Source organism: Rhamphochromis sp. 'chilingali', assembly GCF_963969265.1.
Source record: "Rhamphochromis sp. 'chilingali' genome assembly, chromosome: 22".
Lineage (NCBI taxonomy): Eukaryota > Metazoa > Chordata > Actinopteri > Cichliformes > Cichlidae > Rhamphochromis > Rhamphochromis sp. 'chilingali'.
Window position 1 is genome coordinate 17,893,570 of NC_137950.1, and position 27,647 is coordinate 17,921,216.

The following is a 27,647-nucleotide window of genomic DNA, read 5'->3' on the forward strand; positions in this document are numbered from 1 at the left end:
CCATGGCCTCATTTTTGGAAGTGCTAATTCTGCTGTCAGCCACTTTGCACTCCCAGCATGAGCTGATCAGCATTTGCTGAAGCCAGCAAGCTTTCATCCTCCACACAAAGCAAAGAAGTAATACAGAGGCCACCAAACTGGGAACTCAATGCTGCCTTTGCTATCCCTAGAAAATCTGTCCATATAAGTTATGTAAAGAGTCAGTGATAAAGGGCAGCCCTGGCAGAGTCCAGCCGCCACAGGACAATACTGCATGAAACTACTATACCTATACCAGTATTGTAACTATATTTACATATGTACTCTATTTAGAATTACATCGTATTAGTGAGAATCATTATACAAGAGTTTACTGAGCAGATTTTCTTCTCTCCGTTCGTTGGTGTGGACATCATCTCCCCCCGACAGGGTGTTTGCACCGGCCTGGCCTCTAGCGTGGAGTGACCTAACGCTCCCTGCGTGGCAACATGGCAGTGATGCCGCAAAATGTCACTTTGCTGTACTCGCACAGGCAGAGAGTTGCTGTGGGGCCTTATCCATGGTGGCAGGAAACAAAATGGAACAAAAGTAACAGTTAAAGGTCAGACTACAAGGCTCATAAAAGCAGCAAAACCAATTGCATTATTTTTTTTCTTTACGTTCAGGAAATACAGTGTATTCATGTTACATATATATTTCAACTTTTTGTATAAGTGTGTGCAAAATAGCCACTGAATTTCAGACTAATGTAGGTTTCTAATAGCTGCTGCCATTAAGGAGTCAGCAATTAGACTACTGATATTTTATTTAGTGTACAAACACCAAGGTTTTCATTATTAATGCCTCTTTTAGTCAAGACCTTTTTAAAACCACTCCAGTAACTGTTTCAAATCAAACTTGTTTGAGAAAACATTCGGGTTACACTTTAAATTCATGTTATACTGTGTGGTTGTTCACTGATCTGCACTCACAAGTCACAAACATGGACAAACATTGATGAGACCATGTTTTTTCTTTATACCTTGGAGTGAGAAGGTGACTTTTATCTAAATGTGGAGGTCAGAGCCATTGTTTTACCATGACTTAACAATATGCAATTGGAAATGTGAGTAGTCCGTTTCTGTTCTGTTTGCTCTGCAAACTGCATGATTGGTCCACTAGTTTGATCCAGACTGCAATATCTCACAAGTACCTTTCGGTAGCATGCTGGGACCCGGAGAGGAGGTAGTAGAAAGTAACAGAGCACGCAGCAGACTGGTTAGGAGACACCGCAGTGAAAAAGGATCACAAGGAGCGTTTGAGTTGCACGTGTGTGATGAAAGTGTGCGAAGCGCTGGGACAACCCACGACCGAGTTGCCCACACCATTTGAACGGTTACCCAAGAAACTTCCTGCTGACATCAAATTGTCATAGGTGGTCTTTCTGTAGATGAGCAGCACTACTGTACAGCTGTGGCTCAGGTGGCAGAGGTTCATCTACCATTTGGAAAGTCCACATGCCGAAGTATCCTTGAACCCAGAGTTGCCCCCGATAGAGTGCGAGTGCATGTAAGCATAAATAAAAGAATGAATCTATTTGTGATTGTGTGGGAATGAGACCTGCAGTAGAAAGAGCTTTGAATTCTTAACAGAGTCGAAAGGCGCCAGTCCATTTACATGACAGGTCACCGACATACAGGTGAGTCAGCATGTTCACATTTAACTGAAAGCATTGCTGTGCTGAAGTACTACTTCACAGAGCTGCTGCCACGATCACAGACCCATGATTACAGAAATGTAGGATTTGCAGGTTTTGTGGGTCTGCGCTGCTCCGAAGCATTGTGTGTACTTTTTGTCTCATTTATTATTTTTCACCTTTTTCAAATTTAAAGCCACATCTTTGCAGGCAGAATGATTTTTTATTTTTCAGAGAGATATTTTCTTGTCTGGGCAAGAAAATGTCTTGAAACTGAGGTGCAGTTTCTTAGCTTTGACAAGCATCCAGCAGATGAATATGTCACATTAAAGATCTTCCAACACTTAGCAGAGACGATTTTTTTTTATTTCATTATCACATGTACAACATAATATTCATCTCAACGCCCTCTGTGACGTTCCTTTCCAGTGTTGATTATTTGAACAACAGTAATTACACAGCACAACAATATTATGTGGTGAGTGATTATTTCGTTTTTCAATATTAAAAGCACTTGTGGTTTAAGAAAATTAGTGTCATCTCAGCCCACGAGTCCAGATTTTCATTTTTAATTTGTTATGCACAGCGGGGAGAGCAGAGTTCATTCCCTGACATTTACAGACTTCTCAGAGCGCTTTGCGTGCATCGTATTGTGCTTCATTTGCTTAAACACTTGAAGACAGAGGAGCATTTCAAAACAGGAAACAACAATAATAGAGGTCAACACCAGCACGGTTACCGCTGCTTCCTGCAAGACGATCTTTCAAATATATTTTTTTTTCCTTTTCATCTCCCTATGCACTATTTTGTGTCTTGTTTTTAATTTATCTGTTTTTTTGTCCACTTGTTCAGGTACAAGCGTTAAAGAAATTTGCTTTTGCCGCTACGATGTCCTCCCCTGATGAGCGCACAGCCACAAAGAAAAGTAAAAAGCAGAGTTTTGCTAAAAATGGACAAACAACCCTTCAAAGACCTCCTCAGGATAGCATCCGTTCTCGCTTTTATCACATCGTCCTTTATGCAGTGCAAAGAATCTGACAACAATTCACCAATAAGTTAAGTTCATGTGTGGCATGCTCCGTCAGCACACACACACAGACACACCCACACACACAGATCAGGCAGCAGGTAGGTTCTGGTCCTACATGAGCACACAGCTTTTGGCTCGGTCCTTTCTAATGGCAGGCGGACGCTCGTGAATCTCAGTCCGAGGTGGCTGCTGGGAAACCCGCTTGAGGCCGTGGCGTGATCCGGCGTGTTTGAGCTGAGGCCGATGAATGTTGGACACAGATGCCAGGGTGGTGACGTGAAATACATCGCGGACGCTGTTCTCCGAATACTTTGAGGTGCACTCTGCATAGGCCACGGCGCCAATCTGCCTCGCCAAAGTGGTTCCCTAAAAGCACAGAATGTGAGTTAGTCAGGATTAAAAATGAAAAGCCAAGACTTAAAATTGATGTTTTGACCACTTGAACACTGCAAAACAAGATGTAAACACACAACTGATATATTATTACTTCTTAATGAGCTGTAATGTTACCACATTTTAGGTTCCATCTAATATTCAGCCTCCTTCTCGTTTGATTTTCGTCTCTAGAGGGAAATCCGTGGCTATTGCAGCTTTATGTTACAGCGCCTTCAATAGTTAGTTCCTAGCTCTCTATCTGCCTTTAAAAAAATTTAGTTTTTTTTTTTCACTGAAAACATTTTCTGCCTCCTGCTGCTTTTCCAAAAAAGGTTCATAAGAGTGCTAAAAGCTAAACGAAGCTGTGGGTCAGAAAACCAGAACAATGAGTTAATAGTATAACACTTCACCCTGCAGAGGCGAGCTGTAGCCAGCTAATCATTCTTACTGGGTTCGTGTCTGAGTGGCTCCAATCTGAGTGCAGTCACACATGCAACTAGTATTTACTACATATGGCTGACACTATTACACCATCACAAGGAATAACACAGCAATTGCTTCATATCACTTTTTCTAGTAAATAAAACTAAGATGAGGTTTTAGTTTTAATCTAGAATCCTTTTGAGTCTTTTAAGTCTGCATCTCTGTTAATACGTCTCTGTTAGCTTTATTCTGGTAGGCTTTTGCAGGTTGTGTCTTGTATTTAGTTTTACTTCCTTTATTACTTTCAGCTGTCTTTTTACCCAGTGTGTCCACTCAACCCAGTTACCTTCTGTATCTATTTAAAGCCTCATTTTGACCAAGTACCTTGTTGTGCCATACTGTGTTCTAGCTTTGTTTGTGCCTTGTGTGTTTCCTTGCAGTGTTATCTTGTGTTTATTTTATAAAGGCTTGCTTTTTGTGTTTACGGCCTCCTGCCTACGAGCATGTCGTTTGGCCCCATCTGCATGCATTTCATCATAACATTTCAATGTGAGACACACAGTTTGGAAATAGTATAAAATAAACCTATGGATATATGCAAAGCAGGTTGGCAAGTACCGTTTTATGATTTGTCATTTTGGCTGTTTTCACTCATTCTGCATTTACTTAATGTCAGTCAGTCACAGCAGAGGGAAAATAGCACGGTGGTTTCCGGATGATTGTACTGATTTTTTTTTTCCACCTCACACTTTGAGACCGAGTGCTGATTTTTCAGAATCCCACAGCCTCAAACTGCGGGAGACCACAGTCACCAAACAACTGCAGTTCCACTTGGACTGACTGCAGTCATTCTCCGACAGATTGGCAAATATTTGCAAATAACTGCCATCTAATTTATAATATATGTGTCTCTTTGATAATTGGGGCTCGATTAAACTGGCTGCCAACTGGTTGTATTGTGGTTATATTCCTTTATAACAGCAATGTCGCTGAGCACTTATGGCACTTTACAGTTAAATCACCATCCTGCATGAACTACATCAGGATTGAATTTTTTAAAGCAGATTGAATTGTGTCAAGTTGCAGACTGATAGCAGACTGAATCAGTCTTGTTGGAGTTTTTCTGTCACCTTAATGCACTAAAGACTGCAAGTGTTTGTTGATGTTATTCCCATCTTCTTAAGAAACCATCTTAAAGGCAACAGCTGCAGTAATTTTGTTCGTGCTGCCATTTCCAACCACTCTTTGTCCCAGTGTGACTCTAACACTAAGCATTTTTATTTACGCCCTTCAAACCTGAACATGCACAGATGCTACCAGGCAGACATATATGCCAGACATATTAAACAGACCCACCAATAAACAGGCTTTACCCTTTAAGCTCCCCAAGAGCAACATTTTTTAAATTGTCCTGAGAATTCACAACGAGCGAGTGTGCATCATGTGACTACCGCGCGCAATCTCAACTCAATCACCATCCCTCACCTAAACCGAATTGAGTTTTTTGAGTACTGCATAAAGATCTGACCTTAACAGTGGCCTGCTGTGTTCACATGCATCTCAACTTCATTCTCAAAATATCATACAGAGTTCCCGTGGGACAATGGCTTGAGAGAAGAATAGTTTGAAAGCATGTTCTAAGATTTGGTGCACACGCTTCAAGGCAAAAAACAGCCTTCACAATACATCCAGTCACTTCTTTCTGTTACTATAAAAATGCCGTGTAGTGTAGCTTTGAAATACAGCTTAGTTTATGTTTGTTTGTCATCCAAAAGCAACTGACTCACCTAAAGAGCTGCTGAGAGCTAGTACTTAGAGCTAAAAACATACAAAACCTTGTGTGTGGATGAGAGATGGGTCATGTAGTGGAAACTATGCTTTATTTTATTTATTTATTCTTAGATGTCCTTAAACCACATTGAACCACTAGAATTCTGTGGAAAGCCTTGTGTAACCCAATGAAATAAAATAAAGCACAACATTTTTAAAAGCCACTCATTACTCTGAGTGCAGACACAGTGGACATTTTTAAAAGTATTCTCTAAATATTTGTTATTGTAAGCAATTGTCACATGCTGCTAGACGATCCCTTCCCTGCTTCTGTGGATGGCAGAACACTGCACTTGGTCGTGTGCACTAACACCTCCCTCTTAATAAAAGCCTGCAACCTCTGAGGTCTGATAGCTGATTGCTAGCCAGGGCATACGGAGAATATCCCCCACACTATGAAATATTCAAAGCCTTTCTTTGCAGTTGCAAAAACTTTATTCCCTCGAAGGTTTAGCCCCATTTCACATCTGGACAGCTTCGGCTTCATATGTAGTACTATTTTGCTCACCTGTTTTCCAGCAGTGCTTTCTAGTGATTTAGGTAGCAAAACAAAACATTTTCATTCTGTCATCCTGAGTTTGAGTCACATTATTTCTTTATTTTTTGATCATGCAATTTCCTTGGAAAATGTACAACAAATGAAAGCGTAGGTGTTCAGCCTTCGGTGCTACTGATGCACCATATTGAAGCAGCATCTAGCTGCCATATGGGGCGACATTACTTCTGCTCGTGTGAAAAATATTAAAGGCTCGAGCTGTATTATTTTTGTAATACTGGAAACGCTCCAGCACTTCAAGTGTTTATTTTGACGCCCTTAAGCCAATTACAGCAACAGTGACACAGTTGGTTTGCGGTTTGTTCTGCTGACTGCGCTCTCCCCTGGGGTTCGCATCAGTTGGTCAAGTGGGTGAAACGTAAAGTTCCCGGCTTGTTTCAGTCTGTTTACAGTGCAGCTCTTTAAATAGGGTCCACTAAGAAACCGCACTTTCAAGAATTACTTAGGCAATCAAAAACCTGTCCCCTACCACATTTTTATCCGTTGTTTCACTCTAGAAGTCTTCAGCACAGATATAAAATCAGCAACATTAAGGACCATCATAAGACCTTTAATTATAGGGCCATATCAAATGTAATGTTTATTACAACCAATAAATATGGATTAACAATACTTGATCCATCCCTTCGTCCTTTTTATACTGCTTATCCAGGTCTGGGCCCTGGCTTCAGACTAATCTCGGCTCACTGTACCATCATCCTCTAGGTCTGCACTAGAGTCCCCTCCCAAGTCAGACCCAGAGACCCAGGGACATGCATGAAACACTTCATCTGTGTGGGATTGTGGAAGAAAGCTTAAATGAGAGCACCAATCCTGACAGTGAACCTGGACACCCTGCAGATGAAGCTCTTTCTGCCCCTTGCGTTTTATTCCTTCAGCCGCTAGAAACGGCTCAGGGCCATAGCAATAAGGGCAGGAACATAAAATAAATGGTAAATGAATAGCTTCAATCACAAAAATCACTAATTTGTAGCAGTGGATGGGGCTTGCATGCCCAACTCAGCCCATGAGCAATATTGTCTGGGGCAACGTGCCTCTAACAGGTTCTCCTGAGGCAAATGGCATCTGGTTGAGGGGCTGTTGTCCAAACAAAACCCCTCAAAACCCAAAACATCAGAACGTCCTATAGTGAGTGTCTAAAGGCAAGCAACAGATGGCTGGGCTACATTGGATTGCCCTCTTGAGTGCCCACCACTTGAGTCCAGTGTTTTGTGCAGCAGGCATCACTTGGAGGCCTTTGAAAACCAATCCTCAGTTGGCGTACAAGCACATTACTCAGCCTTTGTTTTTTCACTGTTATCTGGTTGCTATGCTATTAACACTAAAAAATGATTACGTATGGATGTAAATAATTCAATATATATGTATTAAAAGACATGTTAAATGACCTGCATAGCTGCAGTAACGTCTTAAAAAAAATATGTTGATGTTTCGGTCCAATAAGAAGCCTCTATGAATTTTGAGCCAAAGCAAAATATATATAACAAGAAACGAATCTGAGGTTGTGATGAACCAATTTTGATGTCATTATAGGACAATACAGGTCGTTACCTTTGCTTTGTCAGAGATGTGGGAAAATATTAATTTGTTGACAAAAGGCTGCCAAGGAGAGCAAATTCACATTTACATGAAAATAAGCTATTAAAATTCATGCGTGCCGCTGCTCATTGCTCCAAGACACAAACAAAACAATCGTATTATCGCACATCCTGCTGTTTGTCTTCTTCTTCCTTCAGTTCCAGCTCCTTTATAGTCGTTGTGCTTTCACATTTGTGGAAGTTATGATCTGACGCAAGTCTCATTCTTCAAATGCACTTTCAAAAATATTTGCCTGTGTGCACAAGGGAGGAAAGTAATAGGTGCCTTTGTCTGTGCTGATACCATATAATTTCTACTACAGGCGAATAAATGTCACTGCAGCTGAAAACCGCAATGAACTGTGCATTTGAAACTATACGTCATGCATATTCTTAAAGTTATAATTTTCTTAAAAACCAACTGCTCACGGGCAGCATTTCTGCAGCACTGTCGGGGTACAGAAAAAGGCAAGCAGCTAATTTCCATTCAAATTTTAGAGGCGAGCGGTGCTTTCTGTGAACTCCTCACCTGCTCATGTGTGACAGGAATGAGTCTGTGTTTGGAAAGCTCTCTCATGACGTTGAGGTCCGTCCTCATGTCCAACTTGCAGCCGACAAGCACCACTTTGGCATTGGGGCAGAACTCCTGTGTTTCACCTTGCCACTGTGCATCAGAGAGACAAACATATATCAGTGTACATGACCTCTATTATGCTACAGTACGAGAGTATTCTGAGTACTTGAGCACTATGTTCATAGTTGCATCTCATTTGAAAACCTTGGACATTAACGTCTTACTAATATGCTCTTCTGGGAAGCCTTTCATAAGATTTTAGGACCTGGTTGAAGCGAACGCACTGTTGATGTCGGTAAATACGGTTTGGAAATAAGGCTGGGTGGATTTTAGGTAAGATTTGTTTGCAGGCTTGTCAAGTCCTTTCTCTCTGAACTGGAGAAAAGGAGGAAAAAAAATCTTCCTCAAACTATTTCCAAAGCACATTTTTCTCTAAATTACCATTTTTAAATTGTAGCTTTAAGAGCTCCATAATTGGAATGAAGGCGCCTAGTTCACAGCTTAAAAAATGCCCGTGTATGCAGACATGTGGGAACAGTCTACAATTATTAAAATGCTCATAAATGAGGTGCTGAATTGAGATTTATTTGACTTGGGAGCAGTTCCTTTCCATCAGGTCATAAATTCTTATCTCCTGCCTTGAGAGGGCCTTAATCCCATCTGCAAATCTGCTGTCCAGCAGTTTAACTTCTCACCGTGCTGCAGTGATATTCAGTTAGTTTATCTGTGTAGTCTCTTTGCAGATTAACAGACTGCAGATTAATGGCATTCAAAATGTGGAACTGACAGGCTGGTCATATAAAAACTGTAAAAGAAACACTAAAATCTAAAATAATAATAATAAAATGAATTTCTAAAAAATAACTTAATAATATTCACAAACTATCTCAATTAGTTTGCTCATCATTTTAATTGAATTTTAATGGGTTTTTTTTAATATGTGTGTTCTTCTTGCCTGTGTTTAATTGCGTGATTTTTGTAACTATGAGATACTTGCTGCTGCCTATCTTGGCCAGGTCTCCCTTGAAAAAGAGGTTTTTAATCTCAGTGGGATCTTCCTGGTTAAAGAAATGTTAAATAAAAATAAAATAAAATAAAGATGTTACCGATATCATTCCTCTGTGTTCTAATGTACCAAATAAAAGAAATCAAAAAGAGCAAATATGATACCTGTTATACTCATGTACAGCCAATCACTGCAATGATTTTACAACACAAAACGAATAACATAGAAAACAACTTATTCTATTCCGGGTTATTTACCTCATACCTTTCTTCATATTTGATGGAAAGTACAAATATTTGTCAGTTTTAAGATTCTGGTTCTGACTTTTAGAGCTCTTCATGGAAAAGCACCAGCTCGTACCATTTATTTGGAATTCTAGGATTTTTGGTATGACCAAATAATATTTTGAGGATTATATGTATTCTCTGTTCTTCTTGAAGGACATTCAAAGCTCTTCAAAGCCAACACAGGGGCCATAGACACTTGATATTTACCTCCTCTGTACATATTGACAACCAAATATTTCAAAGTTGGATTCATCATGGCATAAGGCCTGATGCCACTGACTTTCAGTCAAGTGTAATGTGGCATACCTCTAACTTTCTAAGTTTCCCTTCCTTAATAATAGCTTCTTGACAGCCACACTTCCTCTGAGACCATTTCTGATGGGGCTTCAGTGACCAGTAGATGTAGAAGCATCTCTCATGTCATACTGCAACATGCCACGTTTTTGGCTAATAGCTCTTTGGGAAACAACTTGTTGGTGCAAATATGTTATTTTATGCCTGTTTTGTTTATTCAATGAAGGAAACGGGAACAAATTATGTGTTTTTGTGACAGGCCACTAGTAAAGTGCCTAAAGATATAATTTAAAATTGGTTCTTTGCTTTTCTGCGGTATGTAGATATAACACTGTGGTTCATCCTTTGAGTTTTTATAGCTTTAAAAAAAATCCTCTGAAAAAGTTTTGTTACACAGCCTGAACTGAAAATGAATTAAAAAGCAGGCAAAGTAAAAAAAAAAAAACTTTGCAAGTCCAGAGAACTACAACTCACGATCACTTAAAAAATTCCAAGAAAGTTTGGCTCACTGGAAGTAAAATATTAAGACTTTATAACACTACATCATCAAAAATGTGTAAATCTTGAAGTTGAAGGCTGGAGCAACATCCACACAATCACCAGTATTTTCTGGCTTACTGTACCATTAAAATGAAACACTGGCACTGTTGTTCACTGCTCTGAAACTGGAATTTATATCACTCCATGTCTTAAATTTTCCATCGTGTATTTGAAAACTGCAATCAACAAATCAAAGGATAGAAGAGGGGGGAAAAAAGGGAAATGCTCATGGACATAAATGCTGTATAAAGACCGAGACAGACAATTCTCATTGCAGGCCAAAATATGACTCAAGCTATTAAACTCTCTCTATCGCTCTCTTTCTCTCCGAGACTCCTTTCATTATCTCCTCACACCATGGCAGAGGCGACTGCTTTGAGCACTGTTGCTCCATTTGTTCTCCCTTACAAAGAGATCTTTTCTCCTGGATGCCTGCGTCGCTGCTGTTACGGGCTCTAGCGCGCCGTTGTGCAGAGTGAGCTGTTGCCTTTCAATAGGACCCTGTGCCAAACCGCATGCAACTGGTGAACAGCAGCAATTTAGATGAGTCACAAAGGGCCCATGGGAAGAGCGGCTTATTGTCTGTGTTAATGTTAAGAATTGGTAAGCAGCACAAAGAGGCAGAATGCGAGCTGTTGGAGCCGAGGCGCTGGTTTATCAAAAAAGAAAAACGGAGGTTGTTGTTTTTACTTTCCTCACTTTCTCACTGTGTGCAAACCAAGAACGTGCACATACCACAGCAGTCAGGTAGAGGTGAACCCATTATGCTCATTTTTGCCTGTTTGATCCACGGTTCAAATTAATTATCTCTTCATCATGTCTTATAGTGGACCTAGGTGCATCTGAGTTCATGCGTTTTCTAACACAAGCTGTTTTAGCTACGTTCTCTTAAGCCAACTTTTTTTTTTGTTGGAGCTTCTGTGCTCACAGATGGAACTGTGTGCCTCAGATAGAAGAAGTATTAAAAAAAACAATTTCTTCACCATCAATAAAGCAGGAAAAATGAATCCCCTGAAAGCCGGAATCCTCTTAAAACATGAGAAAAAGGGTTTAATTGATTCTGTTTGGAAGACACATTCCTCTCGTCCGTGCCATTATTTATAATGACTTCATCAATACCAGACGAAAACGCATATCTGCCAATGCCGAGCGAATTCTCACGTCTACAGGGGGTCCACTTGAGAACCAAATTCAACTTTGACCTTATCAAATGACCTTAGTAATCGCGGTGAATGTGCCGGTCTTACAATGCATGCACGGGATGCCAAAGTGACATGTCGAGCGGTCACTCTATCCAAAGTTTAGAAACAAAGCTTATCCTTTGCTACGATCTCATGCACCTAATTCAATTTTTTATGGCAATCTGCCGCCATGTCTTGTTTCTCTGCAGTTTGCTTTGCTTTAAATGTATTTTCCATTTGCAAGCTTTAAGTCTCAAATAAGTGCACAGCACTTTTTGTTCTGACATCTCTGAGAACCTTCCGCCTAAGCAATTTTTGCAACCTCTAATTTTCCTTTTACAACGACTATTCTCTCAAAGTAATGCTCTGCTACATGAACACTACTTGAGTCTTTATCGCTTCCCCCTTTTCCCTTCTGTACCATTTGTTCGTGCTATCTATCTTTTTTTCTTCCAGAATCTCACTTCATTCCCAATATCCTCATTAATCTCTGTATCTCATGTGTTGGCTTGTCCGCGTATGCCTCTCACAAAGCATTATCCAACCTTAAATGTTATCCCAGTCTCCACCTCTACAGCTGGCAATGTTTTCTCATCGTTTCCTTTTTATTCCCCTATCGTAGATTGACGGATCAGGTTATCAGTGAACGAACACATGGTGGCCTTAACTTGAACACAGACGTGATGGTGAAAGCTGGAAGCTGTATATCTCTGATGACGTAGATCTAGTCACTCTATAGAGGAATCGATTTCCAGTATAAAGAGAAGAGATGACTTCTTCAACCTGCATATTTAATGTGAGTATTGTAATGAGATGGCTGCTTTACCTACACTGCCCTAATTAGAGACAAAATGCACTTAAAATTAAAAAAAGAGGACACATTCACACATCTAACAACGTGACACTGACCTTTTTCAGTACGCTGTCCAGTGTCTCCGGTCGACTGATGTCAAAACAGATGAGCACAGCATCTGAGTCAGGATAAGCTAACGGCCGCACATTGTCATAGTAAGCTGAACCTGCAGGGAGAAAATATACACAGACATGAACAGCACTTCCAGATGGATTATATGTAATTTAGTTACTTTCCAAAGAGTTTACTTTTTTTTATCATCACAAGGAGAGTCATTATGGAGCACATTTAGTGGTAATCACTGTGATTAAATGTAATTACCATGAGCTTACCCACTCTGCAGATGACTACAAGTGGGTGTGATTCATTGCTTTCGCAACACAGGGTCCTCGGGTCTGCCTCTGACCATCTTGAATAAGTCAAAGGGACCGACGTGTGACAGCGATATAATGAACGACTCGAACAAAGCGTCACCTGGTATGTTTTTATGGAGTGGCGTGCGTTTTTTTGTCGGGGGCCCAGACTGAACTGAGCGTTGTGACCTGGGCAAGGGGACACATTCCTATCCAGACAGAAAGGCACGGTCTCCCTCGCCGTCATTGTCTTCAGCACTCGGTGCCTTTGTCACCGTGCACAGAGCTTTGGCAACGTAACAAAAAAATGCATTGACAGAAAATTCCCACAGAACCCGACCGAATCCTCTGCAACACAACTGCCAAAGCACAGAAATCAATTTGGCTCGTTTGAAGTTATTTTTAAAAAAAGCCCAACTTTTAAATTGAAAAGTAATGAAGTTTGTGGGATTTAATTCATGTTACAAGTTTACAACTTTTACCCTGAATAATTAAACGTGTGTTATGACTCATTCTGTACTCAAATGACTGAAAAATATTGGCCTGTTAGCCAACTATACGCAGTCCTGGGAAAGAAATGTATTTCACTTATGAAGGTCAGTAGAACAAGACTAACCTACTATCAACCAATCAAATCAAACATTTATCAAGATTTTTTTTTAAATCTCAATCCAAAGTGCTAACCGATGCACCAATGTGCATGATCATGACTTCACTATTGAGCTACTGATCTTTAAGCACTAGACATGGTAAAAACTGTTGATTTCATTTAACAACCTGCCTCACATTGTTCTGTATTCTTACCTATATCACAGGCAACAACATCACACTGCAGTGGATTAGTGAAAGATTTAATATTACCCACCCAACACACACATATTACAAAAGGAATTAAAAAATAAGTCAGATATATGGAGGGCTGGAGCAGGCAGCTCGCAAGACAACTAAAGGATAATAACCAGACGACAGAAGACATCACAGGTAAAAGAATCCCTTTAAAAAAATATTTTTTAAAATAAACACCTGATGCCATTCCTGACATTACCCCCAACTGGATTTGTGTGTCCTTTAGTGGTCAAACTTTGGTGATCTTTTGCTTATCAGGCAAAAGTGTAAACCACCATGCTAGAAATGAAGATCCAAAGGTCTCTTCATGATCTAAGGCTGTGAGCATGCTCTTATTAGAAAAATGGTTCTTCTATGTACCTTGTGGCCAGATCCAGACGAGCTTTGAAAGCGATCATTAAAATCTGAAAATCAATTGTAGAAATGCACAGGAAGCCAGTGGAGCTAAGCCAGCGTAGGTAAGAAGTCTGTCTGCAGAAACCAGTAAGAAGCAGAGCTGCTGAATTCGGAACCAGCTGGAAACTGGAAAGTTGCTTCTCATTAATGCCAGAGAGTCAACGATCCAGTCTTGAGAAAATAAATGCTGGCAGTGAGTGCTGTTTGATTTAGTGCTATTAGAATACCTTAAACTCAAAGTGAGAAGAATTTTAAAAGTTTGGGGACCCTGTTTGAACTATTTGTAGCCTACCGTTGCTCATTATAAGTTTAGGTGAGCAGATGTGCTCTGTTTGTGGGTTGTTTATTGACAATTTTACAATGGATCTAACCTTTTACTTGTTAGAAATAAATCCTTGGGGCGGGGGCAGCCTCATGTTAGCTCACGGATTTTAGTAATTCAATTATAGGATTAAAATCTTATCATAATAGTTGATAAAACATAAAACTAAGACATTTCAAATTCTGATTACACAGCATCTTCACACCTGGAGGCACAGGACTGCAAAAAAAGGAAAAAAGTAGACACATTTACCCTCATTAGTGTTGCGCCGTCAGAATTTGGCCCCAAAGCAAAAATGTGTTCGCGCACGTGTGTTGCTGTGGTCAAAAATGTCAAACTAAAGGGCACAACCATTTTCTCCCCTGTCTCTTTGACTAATTCCTGCCCCCAGCTTTCACACATACCACACACACCCACTTTCCCCTTTTGTGCTTTAGCATTTTGCAGGTGCAGGATACGTCTTTAACGTCCACAGAAAATGAGGATGATTAATGGAAGCAGGGCTTAAGAAAGAGAGGGAGCATGGAAGTGCATCTGACAGTTGCCATAAACCATCGAACAACCTCCTCAGACTCCCTTCGCACGCGTACTAGCTGAGATGGCTGTTCTTTAGCTGCATCAGATGGCAGTCATAAAGTGCAAAAGTTTGAGTCTTTGTCTCTGCAGTTGGTCCTTTGCATTTTTACATATTTCTTATTTGATTATGACACCGTTTTCTCCTTTAGGTTTGTGTCAGTGGCAGAAATATAGGTCACAGAGAAAACTGTGAAGAGAAGCAAGAAAAACACAGGCATGCAAGTTCAAACTTTCTATATGAAATATTGCTCGCTCATTCTGGGCAGTAGGATGAGATGTTGTAAAAGAAGTCATTTGCAGAGATGCTCAGTAAGCAGTTCCTCTTACACCAGGTCTATATAGGCTACAACTATGCAGAGTAATGTGTTTTGTTCAGGTACCATCACTGAGACTCATGCCGACTTGCAAAATGCCAAAGGACGTACAATTCTGACTCCAAAGTAGTCGGGATGTTAATGAAAATAAAACAAAATGCAGTGATCCTCCTGCGAATCAGGGGTTCTCAAAGTTTGGACAAGCAAGTGCCAGTTTAGAGGGGGGGGAAAGTGTGTACTTAGAAATGTGTTCAAATGGTGGTGGTTTATGTTTTACACTTTTAACTGTTTTATTTACTTAAATCATAATCTAGGCATTTGTTTTTTAACACTGTAATATCAGTATTTCTTTATGTATATCATGTGCCTCTGAGGTTTCCTGTTAAAGTTTCTGTTTCTGTCTAGTTTTCTCATCAGAACTTAGCTTAATGTAGTTTTAATTTGCTTTTATTGGTCACTTTGCTGCTGCATTGCAAATTGTGAGCATCACATTAGAGCTAATATAGTTTTTTGTTTTTTTGTTTTTTTGGCTTTTGACTTTTTGTTTTTGATTCAGTTTTTTTTCCAGGTGGTTCCCAGAGTGGATTTTCTTGTTTTAGTTTATTTTTTATTAGTTTACGTGTTTTTTATTATTATTATTATTATTATACGATTAAAATACATAAAATTTTAAAAACAGTTAAATCACAGCCATGTAGATACCCAGAGCCTCAATAAACATGTCCTTCATCAGACAAAACCAAATAATTTCTTTTCACATCTAGTTTTAGTTTGTAGTTAGTTTAAATTAACTGCAATAACCTTGCATCGCATACTTGTTATAGCAGTCAGTCCTTTGTGATTCTTGATTAGGACTGTCATTTCTGCATTAAAACTTCTAAAAACATCTTGTCCAGTTCTACAGATTTCATTAGCTTGTGCATTCGCATCATGCCAAATATTTCCAACAAATGTTCAAACTCACAGAAATCATTTTTGTCGGTGTAATGATCTGTTTCATTTCAGTCGCCTGGAGTCACATCCTGTCAGTTCAACTCTGTACAACAAAACTGAACACAGCTACACAAGTATTACATGCCGCCGGGCTTATCAAATCCTTATATTATTTTCTGGCTCTGATTTTTTTTAACAGCTGCAAAACCATTACAACAAATTCATAGACGCTAACCTTTTGCAAACCTGAAACGCATCCAACTTGCTTCTCTACTCCGTTTTCTACACCACGCTCTGACTCAGAGATAATAAAACTGTTGTGTTGCTGAAAATCTGTGAACGTTTTAATCTCCCATAGAAAGAAAATTGAATTGGAATTATTAAGCAAATCGAGAAAGATTGCTACTGGCATCATTAAAATCCTTTCAATCCATAGCAGTAGGATAAATTAATGGTAAGGCAGCAAAAAGCATGATATTTGTGGCTATTTCTTGTATATGAAATAACATAATGTGACGACATTTATTATGGCTGAACATTATATGCAGTTTAAATTTGGAAGCCTCAAATCATTCCTGAACCTTTTTTGCTTTGTGACCATGAAGAGACGTCCAATGTCTGCAATAATGTTTAGGTAGGCGGTACACATGGATGGCAGGACTTAAGGTTTCCAAACAGAACATTGTGCATAGCATCAGACTGCCTCCGCTGGCTTGCCTTCTTCCCATGTTTCTCAGGTAAGCGACTGACATGCACCCGGCCATCCATGTGTAAAAGAAAACAAGACTCATCACACCAGGCCACCATTTCCCGACCTTTTTCCATTGCTCCGTTGTGCAGTTCCGATGCTCACGTGTCCACTGTTGGCACTTTCTGCAGTGGACAGGGATCAGCATGGGCACCTATGTCTGGTCTGCAGCTATGCAGCCCCATGTGCAACAAACTGCAATAGACTCTGTATTCTGACACCTTTTTATCAGAACGAGCATGAACTTTTTGGATCGGAACGCCCTGATGCTAGTTCCCTTACTGTTCTTTCCTTTGTTGGAGATGGTCTGACCCACTTGTCTAACCATCACAATCTGGTCTTTCTCAGACCTGCACAAATCCTTCCACTTGCACATTTTACAGGCTTCCAACACATCAACTCCAACAACATAATGTTGACTTGCTCCCTAATATATCCCACTCACTAACAGGCGCCATGATGAAGAGATAATCAGTGTTATTCATATCACCTGTCAGTGTTACACCAGATTGAGGGAAATTTTTTTGCAGTTGCAACTTTTGCAGTTCGTCTGAAAAGATGGACTTGCGCTTTGGGATCTTTTAAACATCACTGGGCGGATTGCTGATCGCGCTGTCTGTCCCGTCCATGCTGACACACACACACACACACAGACACACATGCAGACACTGGAAGCTTCAAGGTTCCATGAAGTCAGCTAATCCATGTTCAGCACTCGAGCAGAGGCTAATGTGTATTGATCTGAGCTTTTCTGACGCTCTCTGGGACTTGTAGTATGATGCCCCTCATGGGGAGTTTCCTGCTGTTGTAGCAAGATCAGTCCATCTGTCTCTGAGTAAAACCCTCTGATCAAACTCATAAAAGACACATGCGACGCCTCAGGGGTACTGCATGAATTTAGCAATCTCAAAGAAACGACGTTAGTGTCATTTAGAGCATTCAGAGTACACGGGCTTCAGCCATCATGCAGAACAAGATTTGGATGTTTAATTGCATTTACAGCTAAGTAGAGTTTGCAGATGTAGCTTGGACCCGAAATGTACTACCAGATGCACTTTCCACAAATGGAAAACTCTGGGATGTAAACAATCTACAGAAAATAAATGTCAGTATGTTTCAGATGTGTGGCTGATGTATAATGTTTGGTACAGTGATGCAAAGCAGTCTGGGAAACAGCAGCACCATGCTGTGACTCCACATGAGGTTTTCATGCTTTGATGTTTGGTGCTTACAAAAATCTGCATTTCCTTTTTTCCTCTTTGTTTGTAACTCATACGCATTTACTCTCCAAGCACTCGTGTAATTTTATGTAATCCACTTGTGTTCCACCTTTGGCTGTTCTCTCTGTTTCGAGATGTTTGTCCTTCTAAAAAATCTTCTGATGCTGCTTGAATTTTACATTTTAGGAAGGATTCTCAGTCAAACTCTACAAAACGCTTTGAAAAATCTGAGTGCACACAAGCTGCCATAGGGTCAAGTGGTCACTACACAGAGCTGTGAGACTATTTAAAACACGATTCTTTATTTGCATCACATCTGGATGTTTAATAAATATCAAAACGTTGGCTATTAATTGATAATGAGAACTCCAACGAGATGCAGATGACACTGTCAGGAAATATCCTCAAGGTACAGGAGGCAGACCTGGGAAGGTGATGTAGGGCTACAGCTGCATATATGTTTTTCCAATTTTGAAGAACTGAAAGTGACATATTAAAATAACTAATCACTAATGTCTTCTGATCCAGTTCAACCCCATACAGGACACACTCACCAGCCAACTGATTAGTTACACCTGCAAATAATTAGCCAGCTAATCATATACATGATCAAGAGAACCTGCTGAAGTTCAAACCCAGCATCAGAAGCCCACGCGGTCTGGTCTGATTGTTTCAGAAACTGCTGATCTGCTACAGTTTTCTCACACTAAGGGTTTACAAAGAATACAGATTGATGCCAGAGGTTGGAGAAGACTGCCGAGGCTGCTTTGAGCTGATAGGAAAGCAACTAGAACTACAATAACCACTTGTTACAACCAAAAAGTTTGCAGAAGAGCATCTCTGAACGCGTAACAAATAAACCTTGAAACAGATGGGACACAGCATCATACAGTTCACATGGGCTCACCAAAATTGGACTACAGAAGATTCAAAAAACATTGCCTGGTCTCATTTGAATGGTAGGATTAGAATTTGATGTAAAGCACATGAAAACATGGATCCATCCTGCCTTGCACCACTGCCTCATGCTAGTGGTGGTGGTGTAGATGGGGGATGTATAGGGGGATGCTCCATGTCAAAACCTCTCAAACAAGAGCTGAATTCAGAGGTGCAGCCACCAAATCTGCAGCAGCTGAGCGATGCTGTCGAGTGAAAACAGGCCAAAATCTCAGAGGAATGTTTCCACGTTGTCGATTGAAGAATTAAGTCAGTTCTAAAGGCAAAAGCAGAGTCCAGCCCAGTACTAGTAAAGTGTACCTAATAAAGTGGCTGTTGAGTGTAAATCAATAAAGAAAAAAAAAAAAAACAGCTCACACTACAAAAGCTGCAAGGAGAAGAGTTTTGGTGGAAAAAGCTTTTCCATCATTTCAACACTTCTTCCTGACTAATTGTTTCACATCGCTGTAAACTGATGAGGGAAGCGCGTAGTAAACAAGAACGTTTGTCATACGCATGGTGCCAGTGTGCTGCTCTTAAGAAAAATGGTAGAAAAGAAAATCTTTACCTCACCGAAAATGTTTCTCGCCAACAGTTCCAGTGCAGCGCCCCATCCTCTGAATGGCCTTATCGGTAAAATCCTCCCTGATATTTGATCAGTCCAGTTTAAGAATCTGTAGCCTCGTAATCTTTTTTAATTATTGTGTTTGTTTGTTTTTTGTTTAATTCATCAGCCACCTGCACGTTTTAGAGAAGTTCACTTTTTATGAAGCAGAATTCCTTGAGGAGCAGCCTTAAACGATCCCCGATGGGCAGGTTTCTTAATTTAGAAAATAAGGAAGGAATATTATCTATTTTATGTTTAATATGCCAAATCTTGTTAGTGATTTTTTATATATGTGCTCCAGAGATATCTCTTTTTTATATTTTGTCTGAACTTGTAAAAACTCATTATTAAACCTCCTGTGCTGTATTTTGGGTAATGTCTCGGGTTAGTCAAGCTCAAAGCTGTAAAGCTGCTGATAAGAGACAATCAGACTTGTCGTAGCCTTTTGTATGCATAGCTGCATGATTCTGAAGAAACAGACTCACATACACACACACCTTTTGAGATGTTAGCACAGAAAATCATTATTAATCCCCTCTTATGGCGCTTTTTCCTGCCAACTTTCATCACAGCGCAGAAATGTTCATTAATATTAAAATCCTGTTTGTCCTAGTCATGCCCTTCTGAAGAAATAGTTTGGGTTTTCATTCCTGAAATACATCCAGACAGAAAACAGCACAAGAAATGAATGCTATTGATTAATGCATTCATCTGCTACGCCTCGAACATATAAATAATGCCCCCTGCAGTGGCTGAGCATTAGTGCTACGTACTCATGCTGTGTGAAATATGCAGACAATATGGAATCAGCCTGTAAGTTCGGTTGAGCACCAGGCAGCGATAGAGTCCACTCTGAATGCATGCTCCACGAGGCTGATCACTCGGCGTACATTCGTAAACACTCTGAGACACCGTGCAGAGCAGACAGTCTGCTGCTTTGTCTGCTGCTCTGTAAAAAGCTAAAGCATCATCATTTTAACATAAAAGTTTTATTCATTTTCCTCTGTTATCTCTTTGTCTGCCACTTAAACAAAGCGAGTTGCAAAGCTATTGAGCTACAAAGTTTTCTAGACACATTAGAGCGTTTTAATGTTTCTAATCTAAGGGCAGTGGAGCAAACAAAGCCAAAATCAAAACAAATGCTTGATGTCTAACATCATCTCCGAGCAACCTAATGATGTCATCAGGGTTATCTAGACTTGGAGATAACAATATTCTTGTGCTAAAGTCACACTAAGGAAAACAGCGGTTGGAGACTGCAGCACTAACAAAATTATTGCGACTGCGGCAAATGGAACCGTGATCTCGTTGCCTTTGAACTGGTTGCTTTGAAGACGGGAACCACGGGGCATCAAGACGACGATAAAACAGCAATAAGACGGATTTCACTGTATCAGTTTGCATTTCAACAGGGTCAAGGTGAAAATTACTTGCAATCTGTTTGTGATAATATGGCGATTCACTGCTAAATGGTGAAAATTCCAAATCTGTTGCCGTTTGCATGCACAGAAATTCACATTCACAATTTAACTACTTACATTTAAAGTCCTGAGAGAGCTGAAACAGAAAGTCAGAAACTGCTCTAAAAATACTGACGTAGTTACTGCAGGATTGCAATTTTACTGCAAAACTGCAAAGGCTCTCAGCAATCTTGCTTTTGCGTAGGAATAAAACCAGAATATAACAGGTGGCAACCAGTTGACTCCCCTTTGCAGATGTGTTGCCTGTGCGCTCATCAGCGCAGACTGACAGACTTGTATGCATTTATCAATGAGATGGTGATTATTTGCAAACCTTTACATTCGTCAATCACTTCAGTCAGTCTGAGTTAAACTGCAACTGTTTGGGGACAGGTTGCTACCCAATCAGGAGACCTGTGTAACTATCTTGCAATCAAAAGTGACTGAAAGAGCTATTCTCCAGCAGATTGTGTCTCTTTTTATTCCTAATGTAACTGAGCCATTAAAGCTTGTGTTATAAATTCATCATATAAGGGATTGAGGGAAAGGCCTATGCTCCATCAATCAAATATTATGAACTTGTTAAGTGATGATATATCATATCAGTCTTCTAACCCCTTGGACTCTGTGCTTGTCTGTGTTTGGGAAGTGAAGCACCTGAAAAAGTCTAATTACATCATACTCGGTCGCACATCCCCTGACCCATTGGGTCAAAGTCAAGTACCGTTTATAAACAGATGGAATTTTCTCAGTTGCCATGGAGACAGCACAGAGGTCATCATACGACCTTTGTATGGAACTTTGCTCACGCCATAACAGATGGTCATATATGGTCAGGATGATGGTAGCTGAACCATGACAAGTGTAAATCCATCCACTGACGGCTGCCATTAGATAATAAAAAAATTCATGTTACAGAAGTTTTCTATTTATTCTTAATAGCTGATATAAATCAATTAATGCCATGACCTCGTCACGCACCACATTTATGATAACTGGAACTCTTATTTTGATAGGAAAAAACGAGGAGAAGGCTAGGACTGCTCCTCAGGTAAGCCGTTCTCTTCTGTACTGAGAATAATCCATTTTAGGTGTACATGAATCAGAGATTCATGTAACCAGAGCACACCGTGCTTGTTGTTATGCATACCTCTCTGCTTGAATACTGAACAATAATAGCCTGAAAAGCAGCGTGGAGGACTGAGTGAAGCTGGTCCTGGCAGTCGCAGGCACAGACAGACACATTTTGCACAATGTGGTTGTCAGCAATGTGACAACAGATTTGGATTTTCTTTACCACACTCATGCTGGAGTATGTGATCTGTCTGTTATTTTGCTGAACGCTGAAGTGGGACCAGCTCTTTATTGGAAACTCTTCAAATTATGAGCCATCAGGAACAAGATTACACTGTCTCTGTTTATACCCAAGCCTAGCTAAAGTTTTTCATTTAGAGTGTTGCCAAGTAGCAGCTGTAACCTGGCTGGATTTCGCTGAAAAACTGTATATGATGTTATTTTTCTAACTCAACAGGCATAGAGGGAGAGCGCTGCCACTGAGCATACTTTGCCTGAAATCAGCAGTAATCCAGCAGGAGTCTTTTAAATTAATGACAGAGGGAACAGACTGGCATCTGGGCCTCAACCAGCCCAACTGTATGTGACTCCATGCACCGCATTCTACATTTAAACTTAAAGTATAAAAACATTCGTTGTTCACCACTTGTCTGGACCTGACCTTTTGAATGTAGTTTAAATATCACAAATTTGCATGATCTAGTAAGCTCTTAAGCTCTTAAAGTGTTTTGCCTAAATTTGAGTTAATTAAGAAACAGAATCACAGTTTTCTTCTGTGCAGAGCTGAAATGTCATCGAGTGGTAACTAAACGCAGCGTTTACACGACTACACATTTTGTGCTTGTCGGTAATTATTTTTAATGCGCCATGACATTTAAGAAGTTGGAGGTACGACAACCAAACATTTAATCAACCGACAGAAAATGATTTTGATCATTTCTGAATGATTATTTGGGTCAAACAAAGTAAATCTTTTCAAATGTAAATCTTATGTTATAACTAATAACAATTAAAGGTAAATTTGGTACATGAATTGGTACATTCATAGTCTTCTGATGTCTTCTGACGTGATCTACTGAGAATGAACCGAGTGTGTGTGCCTAATTGTTGGTTGCAGCTCGGCACAATTTCCACTATAAAGATTGTCATGAACTTAATTGTCCAATCAGGAGCACCAATTTGCAATAGTTGGGCCAAGAGTGTATTTGTTAGAAGCAATGAAAAGTAGCTGAAACAGCAAGCCCCTTCTAATCTGAGGGACACAGTGTGAATGCAAACCTGAGCTCAGTAAGAGAAAGCTGAACCATCAACATTTTCAGGATCACTATTCCTACCCTGACACCGTCCCTCTGTGTAGATTATGTGTGTTTTAAATTAACAGTTCATTTCATTTTTCTGTGGCGCATCTCCATCAACTGGTCCATCGTTCTCATTATTGGTTCATCCCTGTCTTTTGTGTGCACGCATTCACTTAATTACTTTGTATTTCAGGGATTTTACTTTACTTTAACGTGAATACAGAAAACAGAAAACCAGGTTCACTCATGCTTGTACTTTAATTATGGTGAATCACATGCAGTAGAAACAAGGTCAAAACCATCCACCACCTCCTGCTGTAGGAGTAATGGCAGGTGTTGGGGGGTTGAAGTGAGTGGTCAAAGCTGCATCGTGCATTATAGATAAGGGATGGAGAGGGTCTTAAGTGGATATACCCCTTGAGTGGCCTGTGTGTCTAAACAAAGTGTGTAATAAAATCTTTTCAGTGAGTACAGAAGGATCCAAGATGCAGACACAGAGGCAGGTGGAGGTTTAAGTAAAGGCGAGCCCTTTATTGAGCTGATATATTTAACTACATGCTTCAAACGCAGAACTTAAGGGAAAACTGTAAACTATAAACTCGTAAAGAAACTGAGATTCTAGGAGCCAAAGATCAGGAACCAGACCAACACCGAGAAATTGAACAGTACACTCTGACAAAGGACAAGAGGAAACTGAGACATTACACACACACACACACACACACACACACACACACACACACACACACACACACACACACACACACACACACACACACGGGTGGTTAGGGGAAGTGGAGACACATGGGAAACAAAGTAGGAGCAAATCATTAATAATAAGGGAACACTAGACAACACGCTATCACAATAAAACAGGAAACATAACCAATACTAAGCCTGTGACTAGATACGAGACAGAAGCTACACAAAGACCAGACAGATACTGGGGTCTGACTGGGGGAACAAAGGGATCACAAAAGATAATAACTAAACATTACGAAATCAAGAAAAGGAACCAGAATATAACAGAGAATACGAAAGATTAAATAAATGCTAAAGGAAGTTAGCAGTAGAGCTACAGTCACAGGTAATTTCCTTCTCATGGTTTAACTTTTTGCTATGTTGGAGCACATTTAACCAGTTCCAAGGACTTTTATTGTACTCTGACCTTTTATTATCATTCTACTTATCTGGATTAACCAGTAAATTCTGCCTTTCTTTTTCCTGTGCTGCTGGAATGTGTTATATCAGGTTAAAAGTAAATATTTTAAACACACTGTCAGACAACGTGCTACATGAGTGATATACCCAGTTGCCATGACATTGCCATGATGTTGCCATGGTAATTACATTAGCTAAAACTTATGCAACTCATGTATTGAAGTGACCAGCAGTACTTCACTACATTTATATCAACGACACAGGCTAACACCTGTTAGCTTCCAGACCCGTGATAAGCAAAAATAATGAACTGTAAACAAAAATGAAAATGCATCATGAAAAACAAAAAGAAACAAACAGTCCCTTCATAGATTATTCATAAAAATGAAATACTGAGAGAATATATAACTAAGCAGCTTCTGCTCTACAAAAAAAATGTAATTGTCTTCCACCAACGCCCTGTTGTGCAATTTTATCAAAGGTGAACCAAAGACGAAAAAAAAATGAAAGGCTTCTTCCTTTTCTCAGCTCTCCAACAAATATCATGATATAAAGATTGGTAGTTTTTGCACAGTTTCACTAACACAGACAAACAAACCTCTGCCTCAGTTCCTGTTTTGGCAGAGGAGTCATGGAGAAGGTTTAAAAAGAAATAAGAAAAAAGAGATGACAACCAATTATTAGAAAGTACATCTGCACTGCTTAATTTCCCATTTTAAGCACAAATTGCTGGCAGAGGAATAAAGGCATATAATTAAAAATGAGAAGAGCTGCTGTAACAGGCATGCAGTATACTCTATATGCCACCTGCCATATGCGTTAGTGCGTGAAAAATGTCTCCGTAAGTCTGCGCATTGTGCTGGGTGGTAAATGTCATGTTGTTTTACCTGATGTTTTAAATGAATGATGATGTTCACTGTGCTCAAGTTCATTCAAAAGTCTTAGACAGACTGCTGAGTTACACACTACAGGTACTAGCTGAGAAACAGACTCCGTGTCCCGGGGGAATGGAGTAGAGACGCATCTAGGCCACTCATTTTAAATGCACCCTTGGTCTTCTAATGGACTGCATGAGCAGAGGAGAATGAGACCCGGCTGGCTGGAGCACAAGCTCGCACCATGAAACCCTACTGACACTCAGCATATACCGTCTCCCATCCACGACTCCAAGCACTTAGCACTCCACCAGGACTCTACATTCCTCCATCCCTTCACGGTCCCTATTTATATATTTTCCCACTTGTGTAATCTCTTTCAGCACTTACTCATACCCTTACTCACACACACCCCTGCACATGTTCAGTAGGAAAGAAAAAAACAACAGAACTTGGACTACAAACCCAGTTCCCTGCTATCCACACTTCTATCCAAAAAGCCTCTGAAACGCTTCGACACACCAGACCATTTTCTCCGCTCCGTCCTGTCATGGAGCCAGTGCCACTCGTTTGCCCAGACGCTCGCTTAAAGCACATCTGGGTGCTGCTTTCAAGGAGCCAACATGTAATTGGGGTCATAAAAAAGAGCTCATAAATGAATGATGGATTGTTGAGGAAATCTCTGCCACAGACTCTGCTGACCTGGGATAGATTGGAAGGTTGGATTCAACGGGGCAAACAGTATTTTCACTGCTTGTGTGTTTAAGTATCTGTGTGTGTTTTAACATGTCGCGGCATGTCCCTGTCGGCTCGAGGAAGTTAGGAAAGTTCCAGTGAGCAGGAAGCTAACTTGAAGTAGAATTCAGAACAGTGCATTCCTTCACTGTTCACTTGCTATAGGTGTGATAATGCAGGTTGAGCCGGTTGTTTTATTAACTCATACCTCACATGTTCACACAGTCACCTGTAAAACCCAGGTGATCTGAACACCTTTGTTGTTGTGGCAGGTGCATCATGCAGAGTTGAGTCATTTCAGTGTCATCTAGCCCCAGTGGGGGAATAAGGTCAGAATTCAGCTACTATATAGTTAATATATATTATATAATATATATATATTATATATATATATTATATTATATATATATATATTATATAATATATATTATATATATATACAGTGGGGCAAAAAAGTATTTAGTCAGCCACCGATTGTGCAAGTTCCCCCACCTAAAATGATGACAGAGGTCAGTAATTTGCACCAGAGGTACACTTCAACTGTGAGAGACAGAATGTGAAAAAAAAAATCCATGATTTCACATAGTAGGATTTGTAAAGAATTTATTCGTAAATCAGGGTGGAAAATAAGTATTTGGTCACCTCAAACAAGGAAAATCTCTGGCTCTCACAGACCTGTAACGTCTTCTGTAAGAAGCTTTTCTGTTACCTGTATGAATGGCACCTGTTTGAACTCATCATCTGTATAAAAGACACCTGTCCACAGCCTCAAACAGTCAGACTCCAAACTCCGCCATGGCCAAGACCAAAGAGCTTTCGAAGGACACCAGGAAAAGTATTGTAGACCTGCACCAGACTGGGAAGAGTGAATCTACAATAGGCAAGCAGCTTGGTGTGAAAAAATCAACTGTGGGAGCAATCATCAGAAAATGGAAGACATACAAGACCACTGATAATCTCCCTCGATCTGGGGCTCCACGCAAGATCTCATCCCATGGGGTCAAAATGATCATGAGAACGGTGAGCAAAGATCCCAGAACCACACGGGGGGACCTGGTGAATGACCTGCAGAGAGCTGGGACCAAAGTAACAAAGGTCACCATCAGTAACACACTACAACGGCAGGGAATCAAATCCCGCAGTGCCAGACGTGTTCTGCTGCTGAAGCCAGTGCATGTCCAGGCCCGTCTGAAGTTTGCCAGAGAGCACATGGATGATACAGCAGAGGATTGGGAGAATGTCATGTGGTCAGACGAAACCAAAGTAGAACTTTTTGGTATAAACTCAACTCGTCGTGTTTGGAGGAAGAAGAATACTGAGTTGCATCCCAAGAACACCATACCTACTGTGAAGCATGGGGGTGGAAACATCATGCTATGGGGCTGTTTTTCTGCCAAGGGGACAGGACGACTGATCCGTGTTAAGGACAGAATGAATGGGGCCATGTATCGTGAGATTTTGAGCCAAAACCTCCTTCCATCAGTGAGAACTTTGAAGATGAAACGAGGCTGGGTCTTCCAACATGACAATGATCCAAAACACACCGCCCGGGCAACAAAGGAGTGGCTCCGTAAGAAGCATTTGAAAGTCCTGGAGTGGCCTAGCCAGTCTCC

General features: G+C 40.3%; 1 protein-coding gene across 1 annotated transcript in view; it reads right to left on the bottom strand.

Annotated features, from left to right (window-relative positions):
• Positions 1-1,990: 1,990 nt before the first annotated feature.
• The window catches only part of LOC308390219 (rho-related GTP-binding protein RhoN-like), a 34,939-nt gene continuing 9,282 nt past the window's right edge, over positions 1,991-27,647 (bottom strand). The window contains exons 3-5 of the mRNA XM_080871972.1: positions 12,237-12,346; positions 7,975-8,109; positions 1,991-3,050 (exon numbers count right to left, since the gene is read on the bottom strand). Of these exons, the coding sequence (XP_080728098.1) occupies positions 2,796-3,050; positions 7,975-8,109; positions 12,237-12,346 (500 nt within the window). The 3' untranslated portion in view covers positions 1,991-2,795. The remainder of the gene's footprint in view (positions 3,051-7,974; positions 8,110-12,236; positions 12,347-27,647) is intronic.